The sequence below is a fragment of the Podarcis bocagei genome, assembly GCF_964188305.1.
Source record: "Podarcis bocagei genome assembly, chromosome: 2".
Taxonomy (NCBI): domain Eukaryota; kingdom Metazoa; phylum Chordata; class Lepidosauria; order Squamata; family Lacertidae; genus Podarcis; species Podarcis bocagei.
In genome coordinates, this window is record NC_138126.1 from 51,520,279 (window position 1) to 51,545,560 (window position 25,282).

At 40.8% G+C, this 25,282-nt stretch overlaps 1 protein-coding gene across 14 annotated transcripts in view; it reads left to right on the forward strand.

The window, feature by feature from the left end:
• WNK2 (WNK lysine deficient protein kinase 2) overlaps positions 1 to 25,282 on the forward strand; it is a 108,768-nt gene that overhangs the window by 47,151 nt on the left and 36,335 nt on the right. For 9 of the 14 annotated variants that reach the window (XR_014005588.1, XM_081185199.1, XM_081185204.1 and 6 more), the window contains exons 9-21: positions 613 to 809; positions 5,367 to 5,519; positions 6,274 to 6,465; positions 11,568 to 12,113; positions 13,819 to 13,830; positions 15,316 to 15,621; positions 16,241 to 16,290; positions 17,611 to 17,776; positions 17,982 to 18,098; positions 19,194 to 19,361; positions 19,543 to 19,588; positions 20,916 to 21,032; positions 21,975 to 23,017. Coding sequence is in view for 13 of the 14 variants with exons in the window: in XM_081185199.1 (XP_081041325.1) it covers positions 613 to 809; positions 5,367 to 5,519; positions 6,274 to 6,465; positions 11,568 to 12,113; positions 13,819 to 13,830; positions 15,316 to 15,621; positions 16,241 to 16,290; positions 17,611 to 17,776; positions 17,982 to 18,098; positions 19,194 to 19,361; positions 19,543 to 19,588; positions 20,916 to 21,032; positions 21,975 to 23,017 (3,113 nt within the window). In the remaining variant the exon portion in view is untranslated. The remainder of the gene's footprint in view (positions 1 to 612; positions 810 to 5,366; positions 5,520 to 6,273; positions 6,466 to 11,567; positions 12,114 to 13,818; positions 13,831 to 15,315; positions 15,622 to 16,240; positions 16,291 to 17,610; positions 17,777 to 17,981; positions 18,099 to 19,193; positions 19,362 to 19,542; positions 19,589 to 20,915; positions 21,033 to 21,974; positions 23,018 to 25,282) is intronic. The other 5 variants (XM_081185206.1, XM_081185202.1, XM_081185203.1 and 2 more) reach the window with 5 other exon arrangements.

Consider the following 25,282-nt stretch of genomic DNA (forward strand, 5'->3'; position numbering starts at 1 on the left):
CTCCTACATTTAATATTTTCCCCTAATTCCACACCTACTTTAGAGGAAATTTGCAGTAACAAAATTCTAGCACACTTGACTGCTTCAGTGCTGTATATATGCCCCCTTGGAATTTGTAATATCATCACTGAATAAAAGAGAATTAAAAATACAGGAGAAAAAAATATTCCAGCATGGTGTTCGGCTAACTCATGTCAAGTTGAAATCATAATCAAATCCACTGTGCTATGGGTCTGTAATACTGTTTGGTAGACATAAACGAGCAAAACATGCTAGCCTTGACATGAATTTTTCAGTATGGCTCTATCCAGATAAAGATGGCAATGAGAAAATTGGTAGAGAAAGTAACCCAACATCCATTTAGTGTATAACAACTAAAGTGAATTTGAGCAGTGGGCCAATTCTGAGACATGCTGTGCAAGCTGATAAATGCATTATAATTTTAGGAGAAGGTATATGGGCTACTGCACTAGCACACCATTGCACAGGCTGTGATATTACATAGGCATTGCATTGTTGCAGACTAGCTGGGACATCAGTGAGTTGGGGATCAGAACTAAGTTCCTTTGATTTTTAACACACCCTTTATTTTTTCCCCCAATCATCCTTCAGCGGATAGCACATTCGACAGTGGGCAGGGATCAACCGTGTATTCAGACTCCCAGAGCAGCCAGCAAAGTGTCATCTACTCATCTATGCCTGATGCAATACCTCCTGCAATTCAGCGGGTTTATAGCCCACCTCTCAGCGAAAACCAGACTTTGCCCCATGGTCTTCAGCAGCTGGGACCCTACCAGCAGCCTTCAGTTGTAAGCATAACAGTTTCCTTAAAATACTTTGTATTTATGGATCCCCACATATAACCTTTAAGAACAAATTCTTTTTCAGATTCTAGACTCTGAGTCCAGTTTCCCCACATAAATATATGAAGCTCCCCCATATATATGAATTGGTGCCATAAAAACACATGCTTATCTACTCAGTATGTATGTTTGCTTTAGCTGTGTACTCTAACAAACTAAGCAGGTGCAATACATTTAATTCAACCCAAATGTGTTTTACTTTAACTGTAACCAAATTAGAACCCTAAACGTTATTGTTTTAAGCATTCTCTCATTTGTTGTGTTTTCTCGCTGTCTCTATAGCCACATATTATTGTTCCTTCATTTTCTCAAGAATCTTTCGGGTCAGATATTTCTTCCAGCTGTTCTGAAGGGCAGGCATCTGTTCAGTACCTGTGTAGCTCTTTCGTTGGGCTGAATATTTCAGAGAGGCGAAGAAGCACTTCTGTTGTAGAAGCTCCTAAATCTAACAACCAGTACCTAAGAAGTCATTCACACTTGCTCTCATGCTCCTGTTTCAACAACCAGCAAAAATTAATGGAACTGTTACTGCAAGAAGAACAGCGAGAAGCCAAACACGAACCTTCACTCTTATTCCATGACAAAGCTGGCACGTGTCTTGTGTGCTCCTCCTCAGAGACCCCTGGGACACAGTGCTTCTGTACTCGACAGTATTTGCTACCTGCGTTGCACAGCAGTTCCTTCAGCTGCCGTCGCCATAGTGATTCAGTGGTGGCTTTGACACCAAATGCGATGCCTCTCACAGCAGAACTGCTGGGATCAAGCCTAAAGCCATTGCAGGAGAAGGAAAATGAAACCAGTGAATCACAGCTACCGGGATTGTGGAAGTCTTCAAATTCTGCCGAGTTTATGCTCATTAAACCAACCTGCCACGAGTGCTTGGCTCATCTGCTGCATTCTGGAGCAGATCTGAACAAAACTGAATTATTAATGCCTCTTAAATGTGCTATACACATTCCTTCCGTCCTCTGCAATAGTCTAAAAACCAGCTCTGCATCTCAACCACATCACGAAACTAGTAAGCTTTATGGCAAAAGTTTAGACCTGCCTTTATTAAATGAATCTGTGCAGCATCTAATTAACCCACAAAATAGCTCTGCCTCAGTAAAAACAGCAGGCACGCCTATGAAAACCCCATGTTCAGAATTTATCTCTGAACAAGCCAGCAAGGCAGAATGTACCCAGTGTTGCCACAAGCTTGGTCCAGATCAGACTTCAGTGATGCAGAATGACTACCTGACTCAAGGCCTACCAAACATTGGGAGAAGCCTAGCTTGTAAAAAAGATGCCAGAGCTGTGGTAGGTGGAATGCCTCATTGCTTCCTCACTTGACTTAGAAGACTGAACAATTCCAAGAATGATACTGAATGCATCCTCTTTGACCCGGAATGACTTTCAATCAGTTAGAAAAGTCATGCTTGCCCTACTTTTCCCTTTTCTCTCTCCAAAATGCCTGTAATAAAACCTAAGGTGTACTTAGTTTGTATGGTCCCATGAATTCCATGACAGCATCGCTTTCTTAACCCGGGGGAGGGGAATAGCTTTGGTGATTGTACCAGCCTTCCTTTGTTGTTGCAACGGTTCCTCAGATAAATGTACTACCTGCCTTGTAAGTTTTAATCTTATCTTGCTGCTTTATTATATAAAGCAAAAGGCCTGCAACTTTGTGCAATTGCAAAATTCAACAATGTAGCTGGGTGCCTCAGTGCCCACCCAACATTTGATTTTCAGTTGTGAAGTATGGATGTGACACTCCTGATAGCTTTAAAAAGTAAAATACTTTTAACTTGACATTTGTGAGAAACATTGGTTATTGCTTTTTTATCTAAATGGAAACTCTTAAAAAGTAAAATACTTTTTCATAAAGATGCACTTTGCTTAATTTTAGTCATCACAACAATTATTTATATTTGATCAGTTGTGTTTCATTTTTTTCCTTCAACACCGTTTACATCAGAGTAAGACTTCAAATAGATGACATTATGTTTTAATGAGGTATTTTTGACATATAACATATTCCTATTAATCACTTACAAAGAAAAGTGCCAGAAGTCATCCTTTGTAATATGGCTTTTAACTCATCAAGTTTTCATTCAGCATCCAGCCACATACATTCTGATGTTTTGTAGAGGGTTCCTGCCTTTCTGTAAAAAAATAACAATGCTATTTAATTTTTTTTAACAAGCCATTATTTGTTTTTGGCTAGCCATTTTTATTTCTGAAAAAAGCTGCTCTTTATCGACTCGTAGACTACCTAGTGCTAACATGGCTGTTTTTTATTCATTCATAAAAATATAAAGCAACTCACATATGTAGTAACTTCTCCCTTCCCTAATGTGTTACAGCATGCTTTTAGTTGCAAATCCCCTCTTCCCCCAAAGTTTATCAGCTGTTTTTAATCACTTGCCTGCCTTTCATGAAAATGTAAAGTGTGCTTTATGTGTTTCAATTCTGTTTTCTTTAAAGTCATTTTTGTTTATGCATTTTTCATGGTTGCGTAAGCTGTTCAGGTAGTGGAGTCTAGTGAATAAACAAGACTTCTCTATGGCCTTAGTGCCCAACCACTGAAGTTACAGTCGGGGTAGGAAATATGCTGTGGGCAGGCATCAGCTTATGGGGCTATTCATTTATTACTTTTCAGTGCCCTGGAGAGAATGAATGGAATGATTTCCCCTCACCACAACCAGTCCACACTCTGCCATACATTTTGGGAATAGTGAAAATGTTCTCAGAAAGGGTTGAGTCTTTGACACCTCTCCTTTTAAAAACTAAACATTATTCTGTAATCTGACTGGTGCGTGGATGCCCTAGTGTGCCTGCTCTCTGCTTTATCACCTTCTCCCCCGCCCTCCCATAACATCTTAGAGTCCAACTAGATGGGATGCAAGAGAGCCATGATGGGATGCTCCAGCATTTCCTTTAAAAAACAAAAACCACCACCCACAAAAGGAAGATAGTTGAAAAGTAGGCTGTATGTTTAGACATCATGTAGGGGGGAAATATTAGCTTTTGCAGGGAGGGGAATTTTGGCATATGTGAAGTTAATCTCCCTTACCCTTGTAACTGGTCCTGCTCAAATAGTGCGCGCGCGCGCGCACACACACACACACACACACACACACACACACACTCCTTGCTTGCTTTTGTTGGTTTAAGGAAGGCTGTGTACACACTCCCATTTATATTGCATCCACTTCTGGTTTGAGAAGCAGTTAGCCACAATCCATATCTATCCTGTCATTTATTCTGAAACACTGTGTTCTGATGCATTTCCACCCCAAAACCAGCTTCAGTCTGAATTGAAAATAAGTATGAGCCTTTCTGTGTTTTAAGCCAGTAATATGTACACAGTCAAAAGGTCAGGAGATCTAATGGCAAATCTCCTGTCCCATATCTGGTTTGACTCATTCTGACAATCCCAAGAAATAAATGGTCACTACTGCACTGTAAATACATTATTTACCTTCATGTGGAACTGCTAGGAACTGTTGGTGGTGACTTGGAGATTCAGTGTAGGTCAGCATGCCTCGGTTTCCTCTCCACTCTCTTTCCCCCTACCCTTCAGTCCCCCTACCATTTCTCAGTAACATAATCATGCTTCCAGGGTTTTCCCACACCTGTCATCTGAGTCATAGGGAAAAGGGAAGTATAGGCATCACGCAATATGCTTGGGTTTTACAACCGTGCTTTTATTGCCAGTTGCTTTAGTGTGAATATTTGTTTGTTTGAATGTTCACATTTTAATATACTTCTCTTGTGAGCCATAATGGGCTAAAAGGCAGATTGCATCAGTTGTAAAATAAATAAATAAGGTCTCATCCCATTCTTGCCTTGTCTCACAGGCATAAGATAATTGCCTCCGTTTAGTGCTAATTGCTCGAGTAGCAAGTTTGCATGCCTTGGTGGAAACAGTGGACACCATGACACCAGCCAGCTTGGGCCTTGTAAAGGCAGAGAACAGTGTAAATGAAGGCTGTAAAAAACAGAAAGCCATCTGTGACTTTCTGCTCCAATGCTCATACTTATTAAAGATTTTTTTTAGAAAAAGAGAAAGAAAGAAATCTCCTTGCCCACTTACAAGGGAAGGAGGGAAATCTCCAGTAAACATTTACTGCACCTGAAGGTTATGTTCTTGGCATGTATGCATACATTGTTATTGTTTCTTGTGGACACATTTTGAGTATACTGTATTCAAGGTATTCATAGGATCACAGCACTGGAATTGAGGTTCCAGCAGCTTCGTTCCATCCTTTCAGCTGTAACTCCTGTGTCTTCTTTTCTGTATTTTATACCAAGTATGGATTACAAAACTTGGGTGTTGAGTTTTGTCATCACTGCTTACCATAGGAAAAGGTCCACTCAGTTTATGGGCCTCACTTCTTGAACGGCTACGAGATTGCGATTAAGGAGTGATTCATAACACAACTTGGCTGTCCTGACAGCCAATAATTTTTGTAGCTTGTAGTTTTCTAAAGTAGTTTCCCCCCCCTTTCTTCCCTTCAGCCTGGACTTCCAGTGGTTCAGGCTCCACCTGCTGTTGTCTCTCAGCGACCACAACATTATCAAGAACCAGCAATCCCATTCCCTCTCGTCCATCCCACCTCCGTTGCCCCTGTCCAGATGAGACAATCACAGCCTGTGTTAGCCAGCCAGCAGGTAAGTAGTTAGTGGTTGTTTTGCTTTTAAGTGAAGATGCTGAATAAACATAGGGGTGTTTTATTACCCTTTATATCAAGCCTGCTTGTGCATTATTACAAGTGTGGTGTAATCTTCAAATGCAGTGCTCAAATTCTAAAATGAGTTATTATAATTGTGCTGCATCCATTTAATATGCAAGAAAGACAGGGAGCACTGAGTTTTTAAGCCTCCATCCCTACCTGCGGTCCTTTCCGCAGCTCATCTCCTCAATTTTCTTCCATGACCAGGAGGAGAGGATACATTTCATTCTTTGGAGATGGAAAATAAGGTTTTCATCCATCATAACTTTGCGTGACCTACCTAGTACTGACCCAGATAGCGCCTCTGCAGTTTCCCAGGTTGCTTCATTTCTCACAAAAACGGGGAGGTAGTTGGTGACTTTCTGTGGGGGATGTGGAATCTGAACATGGTGCTCCTCTGGTGCAGTCCTGGGACACAATGCACAATGGAATGACGCTACATCACTATGGCATGATTCAGCCAGTCTGCAGGTGGTAGGCGATGGCTTTTCCTAGACTACATGGATTTCCCCCCTCAACTTTTCTCTTAACAGTGTTAATTTATTATTTTCTTAGCACTTAAGCTGGTCAAGAGAGTTGTTGTTGTTGACACCTATGTTGAGGTATCAGGTAGTGCCTATGACAAATAAATTATCCCCCATGGCCAGAGCACTTTGGGAACTTACGGTGTACTCCCTTTTTCTCTCTACCAGCAGTCCATCCCACCTCCAGCTCCTCTACAGCATGTTCTAGCCAACCAGCCCATTTGCCCAGTGCAACAACCTGCACCTCACCTATTGCCCCAGTATCAAACTCCCAGTTCTCAGGTGGCAGCTAGCAATGCATCTCTCGCACCTCTGCAGATTCCCCCTGTGCAGCAACTTCCAACAGTCCCACCTGGCCAGGTAAGCTGACCTTCAAATTCAATAAGCATTATTTATTTTGTTATAAGTCATTAATTTTGGTAGAACTTCACAGCTAATAGTTGGTATGGCAGGCTTCGTAATTAGTGTGTGGCTTCTGTGCATTTGCATCTTGTTTAGGAAATTTATTTTTATTACTTAATTGTATAGTGCATAAAATAAATTGAGCACATCCAAAAAAGTTAAAGGAGATACATCATTGCCTGAAGACTTTCAATCTAAATACTGACACAAAAGAGAAGGGGTGGTTATAGTATGCAAATGGTATCATTTATAAAGCAGAGCAAATTGTTTCTCGCTCAAGAAAAATATAAAAGTAGGAAAAGCAAACAAAAATGCTAGGTTTTAACTATAAGAGAAGAAAGAGAATGTATTTGAACCAAAACTGTGGCTTGTCAGGATTGAACTTCAACTAGCCTCTAAGTACCAGTATCTGGAACTGGTCTTCCAGTTGTTGAAACCAGCCCAGACATGGCCACTGTTACTGAAAAATTCCAGAGGCTGGAACACCGTCTGTTCTGTTGAAGTAAGCCATGGTTTACTGGCTTTGTGTTATGTGCAAAGAATGTCGCTTTGGGCATCAACCTGGATAGCTCAGTTGGTTAGAGTGTGGGATGCCTGATTATCGTTTTCCAAAGCAACTACTCTATTCTGAACTTAAAAATGGAAAGTGTAATTCTGGTGGTCAACAAAAGAGGTTTAAAGACTGTCTCAAGGCAAATCTAAAAAAAAAGTAGTATAAACACCAACAACTGGGAAACACTGGCTGCGAGCGCTCCAGTTGGAGAACAGCCTTTACCAAAGGTGCCATGGGCTTTGAAGACACTCAAACGCAGAACACAAGGGAGAAACATGCTAGGAGGAAGGCACGCTTGGCAAATCCACATCGTGATCAACCCCCACCCAGGAACCAATGTCCCCACTGTGAAAGGACGTGTGGGTCCAGAATTGGCCTCCCCAGCTACTTACGGACTCATTGTTAAAACCGTGTTTATGGAAGACAATCTTACTCGGCTACAAGTGATCACCAAAGAAGAAGAAGGTGCTCATAATGCCAAGGATGCAGTTTTGATCCCCATATGGGACAGCTGCATATTCCTGCCTTGCAGGGGATTGGACTAGATGATCCTCAAGCTCCTTTCCAACTCTACAAGTCTATGATCTGATGGCATGGGCTCTAGCCCACAATAAGTTCTGTGCCATAATAAGCCAGTTAGTATTTTAATGTTCCTCGGTCTCCATTTGTTGTTATTGCTTTGCATTTTCTGAATGTATGCAAAAACAACTGAGGAAAGGAACAGTGGAAAGAGACTTCCAGCCATAGGAAAAGCAAAGCAGGACAGTGAAAACAACAGAACAGCTGACACACAGGGATTACCAAAGAAAAGCAAAAACAAAGACCAATCAACCAGTGAACCAAAATAGATAGCAATAAAGATAACGTTTGGGCTTCTTTGAATAAATTGTGTTATTTACATTCCTTGTCCTCCATTTGGTCTTAATTTTTCTGAATTGTTTTGTTGAAAATTTAATTAGTAGTAGGGTAGACAGGCCATAGATACTGAAAATTCTGCATGATGGACAGAATATGACTCTATTTCCCCCCATGAGCTCTCACTTACCTTCATCACCTCCCCCGCCTTCATTTCTTATTGTAGTGCTCAGGTTGTTACTTCCTTTAGCGGTAGCAGCAATATAGATGCTTTTCAGTGGCTTATAATAGATTTTCTGACCAATAAGTTGAAGGTGAACAAGTACCTTTGCTCTTTTTCTGACTGTATCAAAATGGGGGAGGGGGAACCCACAATGCTTTGTTCCAGAACAGAAGATGCCCATTGAAGACAAGGTCCCTGGCCTGATTAGATTTTTCTGCACTTTGTTTCCTATGTTAAATCCACATGTTAAGTAATAGCTGACACTGCCTTATGTTGGGTTCAAATGCATTTGCCTCTTACCTAAAAAGAGAGAGAGAGAGAGAGAGAGAGAGAGAGAGAGAGAGAGAGAGAGAGAGAGAAGGTGCTCACATATTTTGAAAGCATTTACATTTTCATATATTTTTTCTTGAATCTAAAAAATTGTGTGGGTATATCTTTCTATAACACAATTTTTATTTTTTTTCAGTATCTCTGCAAAATATTTTTGAACAGTTACACCAGTTGTTATGTCCATTTATTTTGCTGGTGCAACAAACTTTTTAAATTTTGAGCATTTAGTGTAATTGCTCCACCAGTATTTGTGAAGGAAACTTTCTGCTTCAGGACAGTGGTTGTGTACAATATATTGCACACAAATACTAGCTTTTCAGCTTCCTGTCATCATCCCCTTGCTTTCTTCAAAAGCCAGTGTAAGGTTGGGTGACTCTTGAGAGCAGCATTCCATGACACACAAAGGGTGCACAAGAAGGAAAAGATTGACAAATCTATGTCCACAAAGAAGCACTTGGAGCACTGTGCATACTGCATATGCATTCTCGCGTGCGCAAACACACAGACAAGTCCTTGTGATCTCAGTCCACCAGAAAGAATGTGATTGTCTGTACTGGTGAGTGTGGATAAAGAGGTGGTAAATAAAATGTTTAGGTCAGTAGTAGTAGGACTGGCAATATCAAGCCACTCACCATATTTTTAAAACTAAAAGAATGAGAAAAGTAAAAATGCAGAACACAGTGAGGCAGACACATTGCTCAGACAATATTTTCAGGAGTCCCTTCACACTCTGATTCCCTCGTTTTTTTTCACAAAGTGGGAAATTTCAGCTGCTCTTAAAGCCCACATCAAATTAAAATTAGGATTCCAGGAAATTGGTTCTTTCCCCCTAAATGCTTAGCTTAATATATAAGAATGGACATATAATTGAGGGGTAGAGAGAGAAGAAGAGAGTGGTTTTGTTCCTTACTCAAAGGAAAATGGCTCACATATCTTCTGGATTTCTGCTCAGATTCCCTCCTGCCTTTTTTCCACTTGAGGAGATACGGTACTTGTCCTGCTCTTTTTCAGAAACTGAGTTGCTTGTAGCTTGGCCTGTATCCCATAGCCAAATTAAATTCTCCTGCTACCAGTCGAGGCCTCGTCAGATAGTACATATACAATTAGAAAGTTTGTGCTCACCAACGCTAATTGCTTTCAGAGTTCTGGTGTTTACCCGCATGGATTGGCTGTTCAGAATAGAGAAGAGAAAGATTATCAAAGGAAGATAAGAGTGGGCAGTAAATAGCTTCATCTCTGTCAAGTGCTGAATCCTAGAGCATTCAACATGGAAGCAAACATGGGAGTAGAAATGCATTTTATACCTAGATACAACTGTTAGTCACCATAAGTGATGAAAGAAGTGCAATTTGTATCCTTGTATAATCAATTTTAACATTTCCAAAATTTTACACAACCAAGCGATCGTGCCTTTATCCGATAATGCAAACAACTTTAAAACATACATGTATTTTTTTTTAAAAGTACCCCAGTATCTTTAGAACACAAGCTAGTGTGCAATAATATTTAAATGTGCATTAAATGAGGGAAGCAGGAGCTTCCAAAAATGGTTTAGTGCTGAAAATTCAAATGCATGTCAGTTTGCATCCCTGTAACTCCAAGGATTAATATCTTCAGTAGACGCTATCCTGTGATACATATATGCATTAAATGAGGTTTTTTGTTGTTTAATGCTGAACACTTTTGTGCATATCTGCTTGTAATGATTAGGATTAATCATATGTATATAGTTATTACCCAGTTTTTAAAAAATTATAATAAATGTATAAAATATAGTAACTTGAATGGCATGCATTGGAGGCTTATTATGCAAGTTAAGTGTTTCTCAAACTATATGTAATTGCGTCCCAGCTTCTAATTGTGTTCAGTCTAACATGCTTTGCCCATCCTGAACTTCCTTAAGGATGCTTTCCCAGCTCTTATATCCCCTGCATTGCTTCTACCCACACAAACTGCAGTATTCTATCTCCCCATCCTTTGCATACCTGGTTTCCCCCCACCACATCGTCTCCAGTTGGAACAAAAGAACCTACAGCAGTTGGGACCTTTCAACACCCCCATCTTCCTTATCAAGGATTCTAGTGGATTTCCAATCCTCACTTTGGAAAATGCTGAATTTTAACATTCTACCAATACAACATGCAAACCCTTGCACAGACTTCTAGTTTGAGAAACACTGCAAAAATTAAGCTGCATGCAGAAGAAAATAAGTTTGCCCTGACTTGGCTGTAACTTTGCAGTGACTTGCAGCAACTTCAATATGGGCAGAATCAGGGGTGGTGTTTCCTTCTTCACTGCTTGAGGCAAAACTGGAAGTGCCGTCCTGCTGGCAGAAAAGCACCACCGCCACCAACCCTGATTTCAGGCAAGATCACCAATTTTTAGTGAGGTATTGCCCAAAATGGATGTGATCTTGCCTGAAATTGGCGCTGATGGTGATGGTGCTTCTCCACTGCTGGGGGAGGTGGTGGGGCCTCCCCCTGCCTAATACCTGGGCTGGCTCGGGTCAGGAAATTCTCCCTTCACTTCAAGTTACAAGAGTCTCTCTGCATAGCATGGCACTCCGCTGAACTGAACAAGAAAGCCTGTTCAAAATAGGAGCTCCATGTATACTGTATGTATAGTATACATATTAACATATACAGTATAGTATAGTATAGTATAGTATAGTATAGTATAGTACAGTATAGTATAATACACACACACACACACACACACACACACACACACACACACTTTATACATGCATATAGAAAAACTCTGAATCAGGGCTGTGGTATTTAGAACCTGTGTGTGGGAGATGTGCAAAACACCTGCCCAAAGGTGTTTCTAGTGCAGGTACATAGAACGAGCAATTATTAATAGATTGCTGCATGATTAATAAGTTTCCTTTGCAATAATTTTGAACTGCTCAGATTAACACGCAGTTGCTTTCAAGTCTTCTTCTCTGTTTGTTCTAAAATCAATCTTGCTTGCTCTCTGCGTAGACCCAAGAAAATGGGCGGAAATCACTATTCATCGTACTTATCATATTAGTAAGGCAAATGTGCCAGCCTGGAACGCTCTTTGCAATTCACGTAATATTATATTTTTTTTCAGATTCCTCAGTTTCCCGTCATTCCTGCAGTTACTCCTCTGGCAGGACTTGATAGCCACCCTCCAAACTTGTCTGATATACCTGCTGCAAATGCGCCCCCTATACCTGCTCCTTCTCAGTATTTTCCTCCAGCTGTGATTTTACCAAGCTTCCCCATGAACCCTGCTCTGACATCAAATTCCCCTGCCCTGCCCATGCAAGCGGTCAACCTTCCTCATACTTCTGTGGCTTCCTTGGTCTTGCCCTGCCAAACAATTGTGCCAAATATGTCGGCTGCTCCAGTACCATTACTCGCTGTAGCTCCGCCAGGAGTGTCAGCTTTGCCAGCACATCATGCAGTAGCCCAGCTCTCCCAGCAGCAGATGTACCAGGCTACCCTCCAGCAGATAATTCAGAATGAAGTTCTTCCCTCTCCCCATCACACCCAGAACATGCAAGCAGTTTCACAACAGCAGCAGCAGCAGCTGCCTCCACTTCCTCAGTCACTTCAACCAAGCATAATTCATCCTTCAGAACAGACTATGTCTGCATCTGGGGCTGGTAATCAGGTAATCTGTTTGACATTGGACTTTCTCGGTACTAGAACATAGGAGTATCACTCTTAAGTAACAGTTCTGTAGCCTGTTTCACTATAAAAGCAAGTAGGGGAATTTGCCCTGCGGAGGTAGAATCAGAAAACCAGTCACTTTGGAAAAGGAATTTGTTTAATAAAAGTTTTAGGGTGATGAAAAGTAGAATATAGCAAGTGGCTGGCAAACGATAGTTGATGGGCATGCATCAAGTGCCCCATCTTCTATCTCCTGTCGCAGGAGATGGTACAATATCTTATCAACAGTGAAGAAAATTTTGCTTTTGCAATTAAGAAATAAATAAGTAGGTGATCTACACAGATCTACTTATATTTAATTCATTTATAATTTTGCTTATATACCACCAAAATTGCTTTAAAAGCAGACTGTTCTTCAACAAAGGGATTTTTACTGGGGACTAATTTCAGAAATATTATTTTGAGGATATTTATATATAATAGTAACAAATATTCTGCATTGTTGCAACTGCAGATTTTTAGGGTCACTGAAGCAATCAATACTAGCATTTACAGAGACAAAAATAGGAGTCTCTTAATAAAACAAGTTTATAACAGAATATAGAATTAAAGAATATTAACCACAATTTGAGCAGAAATGAGATTATAATGAGAATGAAGACTGCTTAAGAATGATAAAAATGGGAATTTTATAAGAAGCCATTGCATTTTATCATTATCGTCCACCTTCTTAAAATTCATAACATTTCATCTCAACCTATTGTTCTGTATCTTCAGCTTTACTGTATCTAAGTTTCTGTCTTCAGCCATATATTTGGTACACATAGATTGTTTGTGAAGAACTTAAGTTCATGTGATTCCCACCTACCCTCCACTGAACCAATGGTATTACTCCCATTGGATTCCATAATAGTTGCACCAGGTCTTGTAGCTCTCTAAGCATTGCCTGTCACATACTGATAAACGTCTATCAGTTTTGACTTAAATTCATGATTTCTTATTTGTTCTCAAAGGAGACTTGTGGTACATGATGAGGAGCCTTGACCAGAAGATGTTTATGTTTTATGTCTTGCCATGGGAATGTGAAAAAATTGGCACCCCAGATTGCCTCTATTTCACTTGCACTGATCACTAAGTTAGTTTCTGTCTTCAGATTTAGAAATCTTGGAACTCCCTTGGCTGTAATTTAACTGTAATGAGTTGTAGCCAATAACTCGTCCTACTCAGAGTAGAGCCACAGACAGGAGAAGTCCATTGATTTCAGCAGGCCTACTCAAAGCAGGGCTAGCATTGCCTAGAACCCAGTCTTTTAAAATGGATCAAAAATATAGGCTTTCCTCATCTTTCCCAAGTGCATGGAGATTGTGAAAGAACTGCTCTACTGGACTGTTGTGTCCACATGTTCCTTTCAAGGAAGCATTGTTCATTTTCACCCAAAATGAAACAATTATGTAAACTTGACAACATCCCTTTATATTAAATTTAAACTACTTTAAAACTATGTGCAGTGAATGCTAACAATGCAGGCTATTATTATTTTTCCCTGTCTTGGCGTCACAACACACACTACATATAAAATGCACACAAACATCAATTATAAGGCGCATTAATAGTACTAAAAGTGACTTTCTCTGTCTTCTGTGCTTTCCTTTGCTGCTGCTGCCTCTTCTATTGTGTCTCTCTTCTGTATCCCATCCCTGCTTCAGCTTCCTGCTCAGGTAAAGCTTGATTCAGTCATTTGAAACTTGCACAGTTCTAGCTTCTTGTACCAAGGAGAAATATATGCATAATGATGTGCCCATACTCAGTGCTGTTATGGAGAACTTCCCTTTTGTTACTGCATTGCAAGGGGTTGGACTAGATGGCCCTGGGGTCCCTTCCAACTCTACAATTCTATAATTCTGTAAATCATAGGTCATTTGTACACAAAGAAAAGGCTCTTAAACACTCATTTCAGTGAGTCTCTTTAGCACAAACACTTTGAGGTGTTTGCTTCTTTAACTATGTGGGATTCAGTAATATAAGGCCTGAACACGTGATTTTCATGACAAAATGACTGGAATTGGCGCAGAATACCTGTTGCATAACACAAGCATTAGTAGAACTCATCCTTTAGATTTAGAACTTGGAAGAATCCATTTCATCTGAAGCTGCTCTAGAGACCATCACATATTCCACACAGGGGATTTGTGGAATAAGTGGCATTTTCTGCCCCAAACATTTGAAGTGGTTTTCAAATGCAATAACCAAATTAATATGTGCAAGGAAACAGAAGTCTGGTTTTCCCACCACCATGTGCTAAACCATGGTTTAGTGCAAACAAGGAAACGTGTGGGCTTGTGGAGCAGAGACTGTGTCGAATTCTCTGCTCTCCAGCAATTTTGTTGTTGCGCTTTGCTAAATAACTTCTCTCTGGAAGCCTGCAATTTTCTCGCTCATTCTGAGGCGTGATTTGGCTTAGTGTTACGTGCAAAAAAAGGTATAGTGTCAGCAATGTGTAAAGATGTGACATTATGCTTATTTTGTTGATTGTGGGGAGGACCCTAGTTTTATATTTTAAAAATCTACATCCAGCATTTAGACATTATGACTTGATCCAGTTCCTAATTCTTGAACTGAGCCCCATTTCACAGAAATAACGATGTTGTGATTGTCTGAAATGCAACCACTCTCACCTAAACTAAAAACTAAACTTCCCTGATGTGAGCTCTCTCACCGTGGGATAGGTTGGTAATCTTTATCATCCTGACAAGTTGTAAGGAAGGTGTGAATAGATCTGAGGTTTAGCTATGTGGTGAAATAGATGTGTATGGGCTCTTAGAAGCTGCTTCATAAAATAAAGCATTCATGTGCAGCAACTTGCCACGCAGATCTGGTGATTTAACTCACAACTCGCTTTAGTTATCTGCAGTGGTGTGCTGAAAATTTTCAGATCTGAGTGGTGAGTTGTTGCATATGATAAGTCACTGTTTGTCTGAATGGGCCTTCCTTCCTTCCTTCCTTCCTTCCTTCCTTCCTTCCTTCCTTCCTTCCTTTGTTTTTCAAAACAAAAAGCACTTAAGTATGGTTTCATCACACTACAGTGCAATGATTTGTATTAAAAAGGTTTTTTTATTTAAAACAATTATGAGTTTAGCTATGTGAATTATTAATATCATAAATGGAATTGATGTTACTAACAGGTGTGTGCTATGTTGCAACAGATTATTGGACACCCTCAGTACACTGTGGATATTGGGACCCAGATGCCTGCATTGCCAGTGCAGCCTTCTGCAGTTATGTCACCACCATTGCAGTTGCAGCCTGAAGCATTGCAACCCTGCATTGGTCCAGAAGGTCTTCCACAAAGCACCATTGCTCCATCAAATGCAGCAATGCCTATAGATCATGGGCTGCCTCTCCAGTCTACTGGTTATCTGCCGCCTCAGCCAGATAATCACCAGCCTCTGGGTCAGCAGGTCCAAACTTCATGCCCAGTTATGCCACAGGCTACAGAATCTTCTCAAGAGGTAGTACTTGTTTTTTTGCTAATGAATCCTTAGTGCTGTTAACTATCAGAAAATTCATTGGTCTAGTTGAATGAGCTGTTTTCTCAATTGCCAGGGTAGAGTCTCCTAATATCAATTCACCTCCTGTGAATTTTTTATGATCCTCCTCTCAATGATATTTATAAGTTCTTTATAAGAAATAATTCAAAATCTTCGTTCTTCATATTTATATTCATTCCACAGCTTTCTGAGTACCTTCCTTTCCATAAACTAATGCTTCTTTATTCAGTTTCCCACCACAATAGCATAGTGATAATAATATAAAGTGACCTGCATTTTAAAGATTGGTCTTTTGTTAGTCTTTGGCTGAAACTTGCCACTGCGGATATTACCAGCTGATTCATCTGATATCAGTGCTAGCACATGATGCTGCTCCATAGGGGGAACAGCTTAAAAGGCATTAGGACTAGTAATTTCCTCAAAGAGAGGGTGTCCTCAAAGATTGTTTGCTATGCTGGCACAAAGTTGGCCATTGAAATCAATGGGAATTACAAGTGCTAGGCCGTGGCTGGATTTGCACACAAATATTAATTTTGCAGCATGCCTCTGGTGAAAAAACTGTTTCTTCTTTCCATTTTAGGAGCATGGAATAATGGAAAAGCAGCAGTCACTATCACAGAGCTGTGAAAGGTATCCTCACCATTTGTCTAGTACAGTGGCATACCAATTGTTAACTGTTATCATGTCTACGCAAATTCCTGCAGAGGTGAAGATGATTTGAAACGTTTTCTAGGGCAGGGGTGGAGAACCTCCAGCTTGCAGGCTAATCTTTGTCCACTCAGGAGTCCAGTTTGGCCCACAAGGCCATTTCCCCAAGCCTGTCAATCATCCTACATCCCTTGTGATGTCAACTGATAGGTGGGAGGATGAGGGTTCAGTACTGCATTGGGTGTGGGTGCCTGTTCCCAGAAGGTGCATGCAGCCAAACTAAGCGGGAATTAATCTCTACTCAACAGCTGGGGTTGAGTAACTGGTGATTAGTTAAAAGAAAGAGAAAGAAGCATTTTGCTGGCCCTATGCTTAGCCGTTCCCAAACGACGGGGGCTAGCAAGGAGCCTAGGGCTGGAAAAGCACTTATTTCTCCCCTCTGTCTAGGGCTGGGGGAGAAAGAAGCCTGCAGTTTACATCCTTGGTTTGTGTATTCTTGTTACAGCAGAGAAACAGGCACATGAAGCCAAAGAACCCCTGTGAAACACCAAGCATGTGGCTAGCAACACCCCTGCTGCTGCAGTTCCCAAGACTGTGCTGATGTGTACCGCAGAAACATTTAATAATAATGGAGAAATTGTATTTTCGACAACTTGTCTTCTGCTGTTGATCATCTAATCAGAACACTATTTTAAAAACACTGTTCCAGACCCCCCCCCAATCTTCAGTTTTGTTGTTGTTTTTAGTCATTATGTTTCTGAAGGTACACTGAGAGAAGAGCATGAGGATATTTTTAATTAAAAACATAAATCCATTTAAACAGCTGAAAGAAATAGTTGTCCATCTGATGTCTGTTTCCTAATTTGATATGAGGGACTGTTTGATTTGAGCAAATTCTGTGCAGTCAAAGCCTGGATGAAAAAGGAAGCACAGAATCTTAAATTTTATTTATAAATATCCTCTTCTACCAATGCATAGCTTGGGACCCTCCAAGCCAAATGTAGTTTGCCAGTAGGTCACCAAGTGAGTACTGCTTCTCAGTAGGTTCTGGACAAATAAAAAGAAATACTAAATTTAGACACATTGATGGATAGATCTGTCAGTGAACATGGCAGTTAAAATTCATAGTAAAAATCTTGCTGGCAGCATTAGAAACGGAATACCTAATGAGGTGGACCTTTGATCTCTTGCAAAAAGGCATGTTCTAAAGAGTTTGTGCTGATTTTGAGGGGGAGCTTTTAAAAGAATGCTGCATGTTCATACTATTTGTCTTCTGTCTTCATTTTACTCCTTATTGCAAAGTTACATGAGTCCTGATGTGGCTTCTGGTAAAGAGATGAGTGACAGTTTTGAAGGAACAAGTGGAAGTAGTAAACAGGAAGGAAAATCTTCCAAGAAGCATAAGAAATCAACACGTACTCGTTCACGCCAGGAAAAATCCAACAGGCCCAAACTGACAATTTTAAATGTAAGTCAGCTACATTTGCTTAAGACTTACTTATATATTTATATTCCTGTTCTACCCACGCATGGGTAAAAGATACTATTTCTGGCAACCCTGAAATTTCTGGTTGGGAGAATTACTTTAATGACAGAATATTTATGAATGATATGTTTTTGCCACCCTGGGCTCCATTGGGAGTGTTAGAAATAATTATTGATTCTTTTTATAGGTATGCAACACAGGGGATAAGATGGTGGAATGCCAGCTAGAAACACACAATCACAAAATGGTTACATTTAAGTTTGATTTAGATGGCGATGCACCAGAAGAAATTGCTACTTACATGGTAAGATCTTTCTTTAGATTCATTAGCTGAATTGATGCCACCGCCTTCTTAGCACAGCCACAGAAAAGTATTTCTGATCGTTCAGAAGGGAGCTATTGAGGTGCAGCCTGATTTCTGTTTAGCATCCCATTTCTGGATGTGTGTTTGGTGCCCAGTATGGTGCTGATAGACACCCTGGCACCCATGGAAACCACATGCCAAGGCTCCCTACCCCTCCTATTTTTAATTATTTTTAACTTCTTCTTCTTTAAACCTTCTGAGTTGGCTGGGATCACGTCAAAGCAAAGGGCTGGCCTCTTCAAATTGACCCTGGGACCCATATGGACCCAGAGGAGTTCTTAGGAAGTGACTATGGCTGATGGTTGCAAGCTGATGCTTTGCTCTGCAGTGTGCTCATCCTCCCAGAAGAAGAATAAAAGAAAAAGGGGTCTCTTTGTTGATGCCTGGTAAGCAGGAAGGGGAAGCTAGACTTAGACTATACACACAGGCTAATAGTAAGAGGGGATGTTATCTTACCTCCCAATGAGTGACCCACTTTTGCACTCTTCTCCTTACTGTTTGGGAAGTCAGTGTGCCGTGTGGGATGAGAGGTGCTACTCTGGCCTTCATACATGCTAGTCACAATTTATTATTGTTGCATATGTGCAACAGATGCTTCAGGTGTTCATGAATACTGCTGCTAATTTGGCTCAGAGATATTCAGTATGCTATCCTTAATTGCTCTGGCATAAGCAGGGCAAGTTGAAAGTTCCCAGTGACCCATCAACTAGTCCTTGAAGCTTGTGCATATTTTGAAATGCCTCTCATGCGCTAATGCATTCATTTACTGCTTAATCAAGATAGGTCAGTTACATAAGAGCAATGAATAATTTCTGTAGCTTTGCTCAGCTCTGTTGGCCAGGGAAAAGATTCGTTCATTTCAAATGTAAAGCGTCATACACACTCAGTTCCATATATGTGGAACTTCTTTCCACTGCATGCTATTTTTAAAAGATTTACATTGGCCATACAGTTACTTCTTGTTATGAAGTTACTACAGAGCGAACACTAAAGAGAATGCAGTTTTAAAATATATATATCTGTGTATCCCTATAGGTAGAAAACGAATTTATATTGCCTACTGAGAAAGAGATATTTATAGAGCAACTGAAAGAAATCATTGACAAAGCAGAAGATATGCTTAGTGAAGATACAGAAGGGGAACGAAGTTCTGATCAGGGTGCAAGCCCTCAGCAAGACATCTGCAGGCTGGAAAACAATGAGGTATTGCTAAAAAAAACCCATCCCACCAAAGGTAGATGAAAGTCTACTCTAATTGTCTTCAACAGCTTCCACTAAAAGAACTATGTAATAGTATAATATTTTTTGCTTATTTCATTAAGCAGAACTTTCAACCACAGATAAATGCCGGCAGACTACTAATGGTCTTTTTCATTTTAAATAGGTGAATCGGCAATCCCAGGCAAGAATGCCAGTGTACCAACAGAATGGTAAAAGTGTTTCCATGATTATATAAGTGACAACCCGCCCCCCCCACAAAAAACTCCTGTAAAGCAATTAATCTATAATGGATATCACTGACAATTATCTATTTTTAGAGTTCATCAGCCCAGCCACTAAACATTCTACAGAGCAAGCCCCAAGCTTAAGTCTGATTAGTGTCACGGGGGAACAGTCTTCCAACTGCTATTAGTCTTGCTAGATGGCACCATCACATTAAAGGGAAATGAGCACTGACTGATTGTTCTCCCTATTGCAAGTAATGTTTCTTCCTGACTCTTACTTACGTTGGCAAATCAGTTATGAATATCATAGTAGCGCTGTGCTGGTGACACTTCCATCCTTCAGGATACCTTTCCACCTCAAAAGAGGTTTGTCTCTACATGTGCATATATGCACTACTGCAGACATAAAAGATAAGTGTAAGCATATTAATTGTGGCTTTCTGGTAGTCTACAGGTTTTGGCAGAAGATGAAATCTAAAACACATAGCCTAAGCATCAAAATCCTGCAAAGATTGCTTCTAGCTTTCAATTCACTTATTATGGGTGCTATTCTAAATTTTGTTCATAGTAAGCCTGTGGAAATTAATGAACCCAATTTTGTCATGGTCTGAATGCAACACTGTGTTTCTGTGCACAATTACCTCAGATTTATTTCTGAGTAGGGATGGCAGGGAAATTCAGTTCTGTTTGCATTAAAAGTGAACCTACCTTGCTCAGACTTTCTGAAAAAATATAAGAACTGAAACACTGCCATCAGTCAGAATTCAGACTTTTCCAAATTTTGCAATGCAGTTCTCCAGTCCAATAATGTTTACAAAAATGCATATACTACAATGAAATGTGCATAAAAATGCAATATATCAGGGGAAATTGCTCTGCGTATATTCCACAGAACTCTGTACAAAAATGTGTATATTAGGAGAAACTTACTAATGAATTTTCATGATGACTTTTTTAAAGAAAAAAAATAAAACTCCTATGGAAATGTAGAGAACTGAATTTAAGATGGATAAGAAATTGGGAGAAACTGATATTGGCATGTTTGCTCACCCCTGTTCTTGAAGAAACATGTCTAGGATTAGGCTGCAAGCATGACGGTAGCCGTTGCTCTAGACTTCATTATTTCTATCAGCCTTGGGGAAGCATCATCTTTAAATGTGGTAATCCTGCATTATTGTGTTTTGAATTTCTTCTTGAAATTAAAGACAGTGTATCTCTTGCATTATGTGCTGATTTCATTGGAGCAATATCAGCCTCTTGCTCGTGTTTGATATAGAAATAGTGACCATTCCAACCCTCCTTTTGTGATTAGTTCTGCATACAGGAAAGCGGTGGTTTATCATTTGTCCTGTTGTGGAAAATCCAGCTGCTGAAGCACCAGAATTCACTTCACCAGCTCCTCAAAGTGCAAAACAGGCCGACGCTCCAGGTACTTGAGAACTTTAAAGATTTAAGAACAAATCATAGAATTCCTATATGTTCCTGTCCTTCCAGGCACTTACACAAAAATCATAGCATAAGAGAAAACTCGCTACCTTTTAAAACCTCATTTACTATTTTTCAAAAAGGAAACACATGGGAAAGTGAAAAGATATAGCAGGAAAGCATTTAAAACTAACTACGTGGCCAATAAAAATATATTTGGAGTTATTTAAGATACCATCTTCAGGATTTTCATTTCTTTTGTCACCAGGGTTTGATGGGCCACAATCAATAATGCAGAGGCAGTTGCACGCAGAAGCCATCCACAAATGTGTGGGTCCCATAGCTTTAAAGTAGCAATTAGCTTTCCCCGGAAAAGGCATTTATTTCAATCATTCATTACTCAAGAGAATTGGAATAGCCAAGGGCAAGCAGAACAAGTTAGAGGCAAATTAGTGTCAAAACCTTGCTACAAAAGAGTACGCATTTATGAACATTGAACTTGATCCTTTTTGTTTTACATGCGTAGATGTAATTGAAGTTCCTGTCACATAAATGAATTTTAAAGACTCTGTAATGTATGCACCACCTTGTTATTAATCTCAATTTTCCAGTTGGTTGAAATGGGGCAGTGCATCATTACTACTAATAGCCAATAAGGGGCAATACATCTTGCATTAGAAAAATTGCTATATATAGCTGTTATAGTAAGCGGGAGTAGCCTGTCGTTATGATCACGTTTTAGCTGTAGATGTAAAACAAAATGTACACAATATTCTTGTTTACATACAGAAAATCATCTGTTTTAAAACTGCTTTAAGACAAGGAGAGCACGTCAGCTGTTTAAAGCATTTTATCATTCTGCTCTTACATTTCTGGTCATATGTTTGAGGCTACAAACGGAAGTGCCATTCTCTGAACTCAGGGCTTCCTTTTCTGTTATTTACAGATGTAGAACAGTCAGATGATCAGCAGCAGAGCTCTACAGCAACAGACAAGCCCACAAACACAGCCCATCAGCAGCTTTCAAGTCAAAGGAGTGCCACGGACAGCCCCAAAGCAACTCCTGCTCCTGCTCCTCTGACACAAGTCTCCACTGCAGAACCAACCTCCCTTCCACAGGTCCAGCCAGAAACATCCACTGCAACACCCCCAGTGACGGCTCCATGTGCTCCAGAACAGGTTGCTGACAACACAGGCCAACTGGAGTACCCTCCGCAACAACAGCCTGTTGCATCCAGTCAGCCTAGTACACCTGCTGCCCCCAGTGCACCTTCACTCGAAGAACGTCCTGAGGCTCAGCTTCCTCTAAATCCCCCATTGCAGGCACTCCAACGAATAGATGAAAACCCTTGTGTCCCTGAGACAGAGGCTGAACAGGGCACTGCTGGGAGGCCAGAGCCGATCCAGACTGTTCCTGCACAGGCAGCAGAAGCCCGCCCACTCCCTGCTGTCTCTGATGCGACTATTTTGGAACACCAGCCTCCAACACAAATCCTCAGCTTGCCAGACAGCAGTCAGCCTAGTCAGATGCCTTCTTCTTTTGCAAGCCAGGCAGCTCCTGTGTCTGCTGTTCCTGATCCTCTGATTCTAGCAGCACCTCAGCTTTCAAGTCCCCCTCACTCATCAGCAGCTACATCCCAGTTACAAGCCCAGTCCCAGCCCACGTCATCCACTGGCCTTGCAGTTAGCGCTCCTCAGCCGCCTTGTGCTGTAGAATCAGACGGTGAAGGGCCACCAAGAGTTGATTTTGCTGACAACACAATAAAGAGTCTGGATGAGAAGCTGCGCAACTTGCTCTACCAGGAGTATGTCCCGACATCTTCTGCATCTGCAGCAACACCGGACAGCTTTGTACCTATAGACCAAGGAGATGGTGAATTTAACTTGGCACCTTTGCCTGCGCTTGTGTTGGACCTGAAAGTTCCTGTAGCTGGCATGGATGTTAAGTCAGCTGAGGATCAACCTGAACTCACCACGTCTCCTGTTCCGGCAAGTCAACCTGTGGCTGTGGTGCCTGTGGTACCACTGACACAGAAATCATGCAAACCTCTGCTAAGAGTGCTGCAGTTTATGGGCTTTGTAAACCAGAATTCAGAAACGAAGAGCCGATGGTAGCCTTTTTCAAACTATTGCACTTGTTATGCTGTGTGGTCTGCTTCACAAAGCAAATACATGGTTCTCAGTTATTGGTGCAAATTTTAAAAATATTCTTTCTTTGTGGTGTACAATACATGCCTTCATCAAACATTGCAAACTCACTGTCATTATCCTTAAGAGACAAAAACCAAACTTGTCATTTGAGAGGGGTGCATTATGTTTCAGGGTATTTGAGGTCTAACTACCAAGATAGTACAAAGTCCTCTTAATTATTATTTTTTTTAAGTAAACTTTACTTCCTCCTCCACTCAAAAGTTCTATGCACAGAGAGAAAAATCTGGTGCCCATGATCAAAATAAATTCTAATGTGTTGTTACCATTGGCCCTGAAAATTTTCTGAACATTGGTGAAACCAAGCCTTATTTTAAACTTAACATTTTTTTTTCAACTAAGAAATTGCTTATTGGAATATGAGAATGAAAATAAGGTATACTGCATTCATAGCCTTATTTCTCTCATTTGGCTGGCTGCTCATTATTTGATGTATAGGATTTTGCCAAAGGTGAGATCAAGGTAGGAATTCTGTGCTCTTCCTTCCCCCCAAGTCTAATGAAGAAGTCTGCATGTAGATATTGACTCTGCAATATCTTTTGCCCCTTTCTAGTGGGTTCTGTTTCCCAAGGAAGATTTCCTGTTCTGATAAACACATTTATCAGTACATTTATTAACTTCTTCCTGTAGTGATAGAAATGAGGAGAGGCGTGCACAAATCAGACATCTGCTCCTAATCTTGCCCTGGGAAGAATTTGGGGCAAAGTAACAAGTGAAAGGGATGCAGGTGTCGCTGTGGGTTAAACCACAGAGCCTAGGGCTTGCCAATCAGAAGGTTGGCAGTTCGAATCCCCGCGACAGGGTGTGCTTCCGTTGCTCCGTCCCTGCTCCTGCCAACCTAGCAGTTCGAAAGCACATCAAAGTGCAAGTAGATAAATAGGTACTGCTCTGGTGGGAAGGTAAATGGCGTTTCCGTGCGCTGCCCTGGTTGGCCAGAAGCAGCTTAGTCATGCTGGCCACATGACCCAGAAGCTGTACGCCGGCTCTCTCAGCCAATAAAGTGAGATGAGCACCGCAACCCCAGAGTCGACCACGACTAGACCTAATGGTCAGGGGTCCCTTTACCTTTTTAACAAGTGAACAGATTTATTTATTTTTTAATGGAAGCTACATGAAGCTGAGTTGTCAGAAGAATCCAGTACATGTTGGGATCCTGAACTGACAAAAGCCTAATAGGGCCCACCCTAATATCAGTTGTTGTGATGTTATTTTGGCCAGCAGCATGAACACATGTTGAATATTAGTTCTGTGAATTCATTATTACATACTTAGTTGAATCCCACCCTATGAAACTTTTCTCCAGTGCATGGGTTCATTCAGGATAAAGGCCCTAGTTCCAGGGACTGGAGAGCACGAGAGAGATGTGCTTGAGCCATTTGCTAGTCCCTGCACCCTTTAACCAGGATTTGGCACACTACCAACTTTGGCTGATAGTGCCCTATTAGTGCAGTCTGGCACCTCCTGGGTGCCATAACCACATGAAATGCCCACCTTCTTTATAAGGCATTAATCAGGGGTGGGCCAAAGGTGAATAACAAATTCAATTGATTATCCTTGGCGTATGGATGATTTCATAATAGTAACTAGATTCCCCTAGAATTTACTAAAAATTGCAATATACACCTAAACACTCCACACATATTATGTCATACTTATGACTCCAACACTGGAATTTAATGAATTGGTGTTTGTGAGTCGAGAACCCACCATCCACTTAGGGATAAATAAGACACAAGGACACATGCATTTTAGGTTAATGGGCTAAATAAGGCCACAGCTTTATTGGTTACAGCATGTAAGTGGTATTGGCTTAGGAATTGGATCAATCAATCAATATATGACTCCACCCTACTCAGCGGGGAGTCATTTGAAGGTTAACAACCAGTGGGAGGAGCTTGTTGATGCAAATACAACTGGAAGCTTCCCCTGATGTCACCGGGGGTCGTGCCATGGCCCTAGCCACCAGCAGGGCATTGGACAGGATCCACGACCCCCAGATATAGCTATCTAAGAAAGACTAACATGGAACCTGGAAAATGGAAGAAA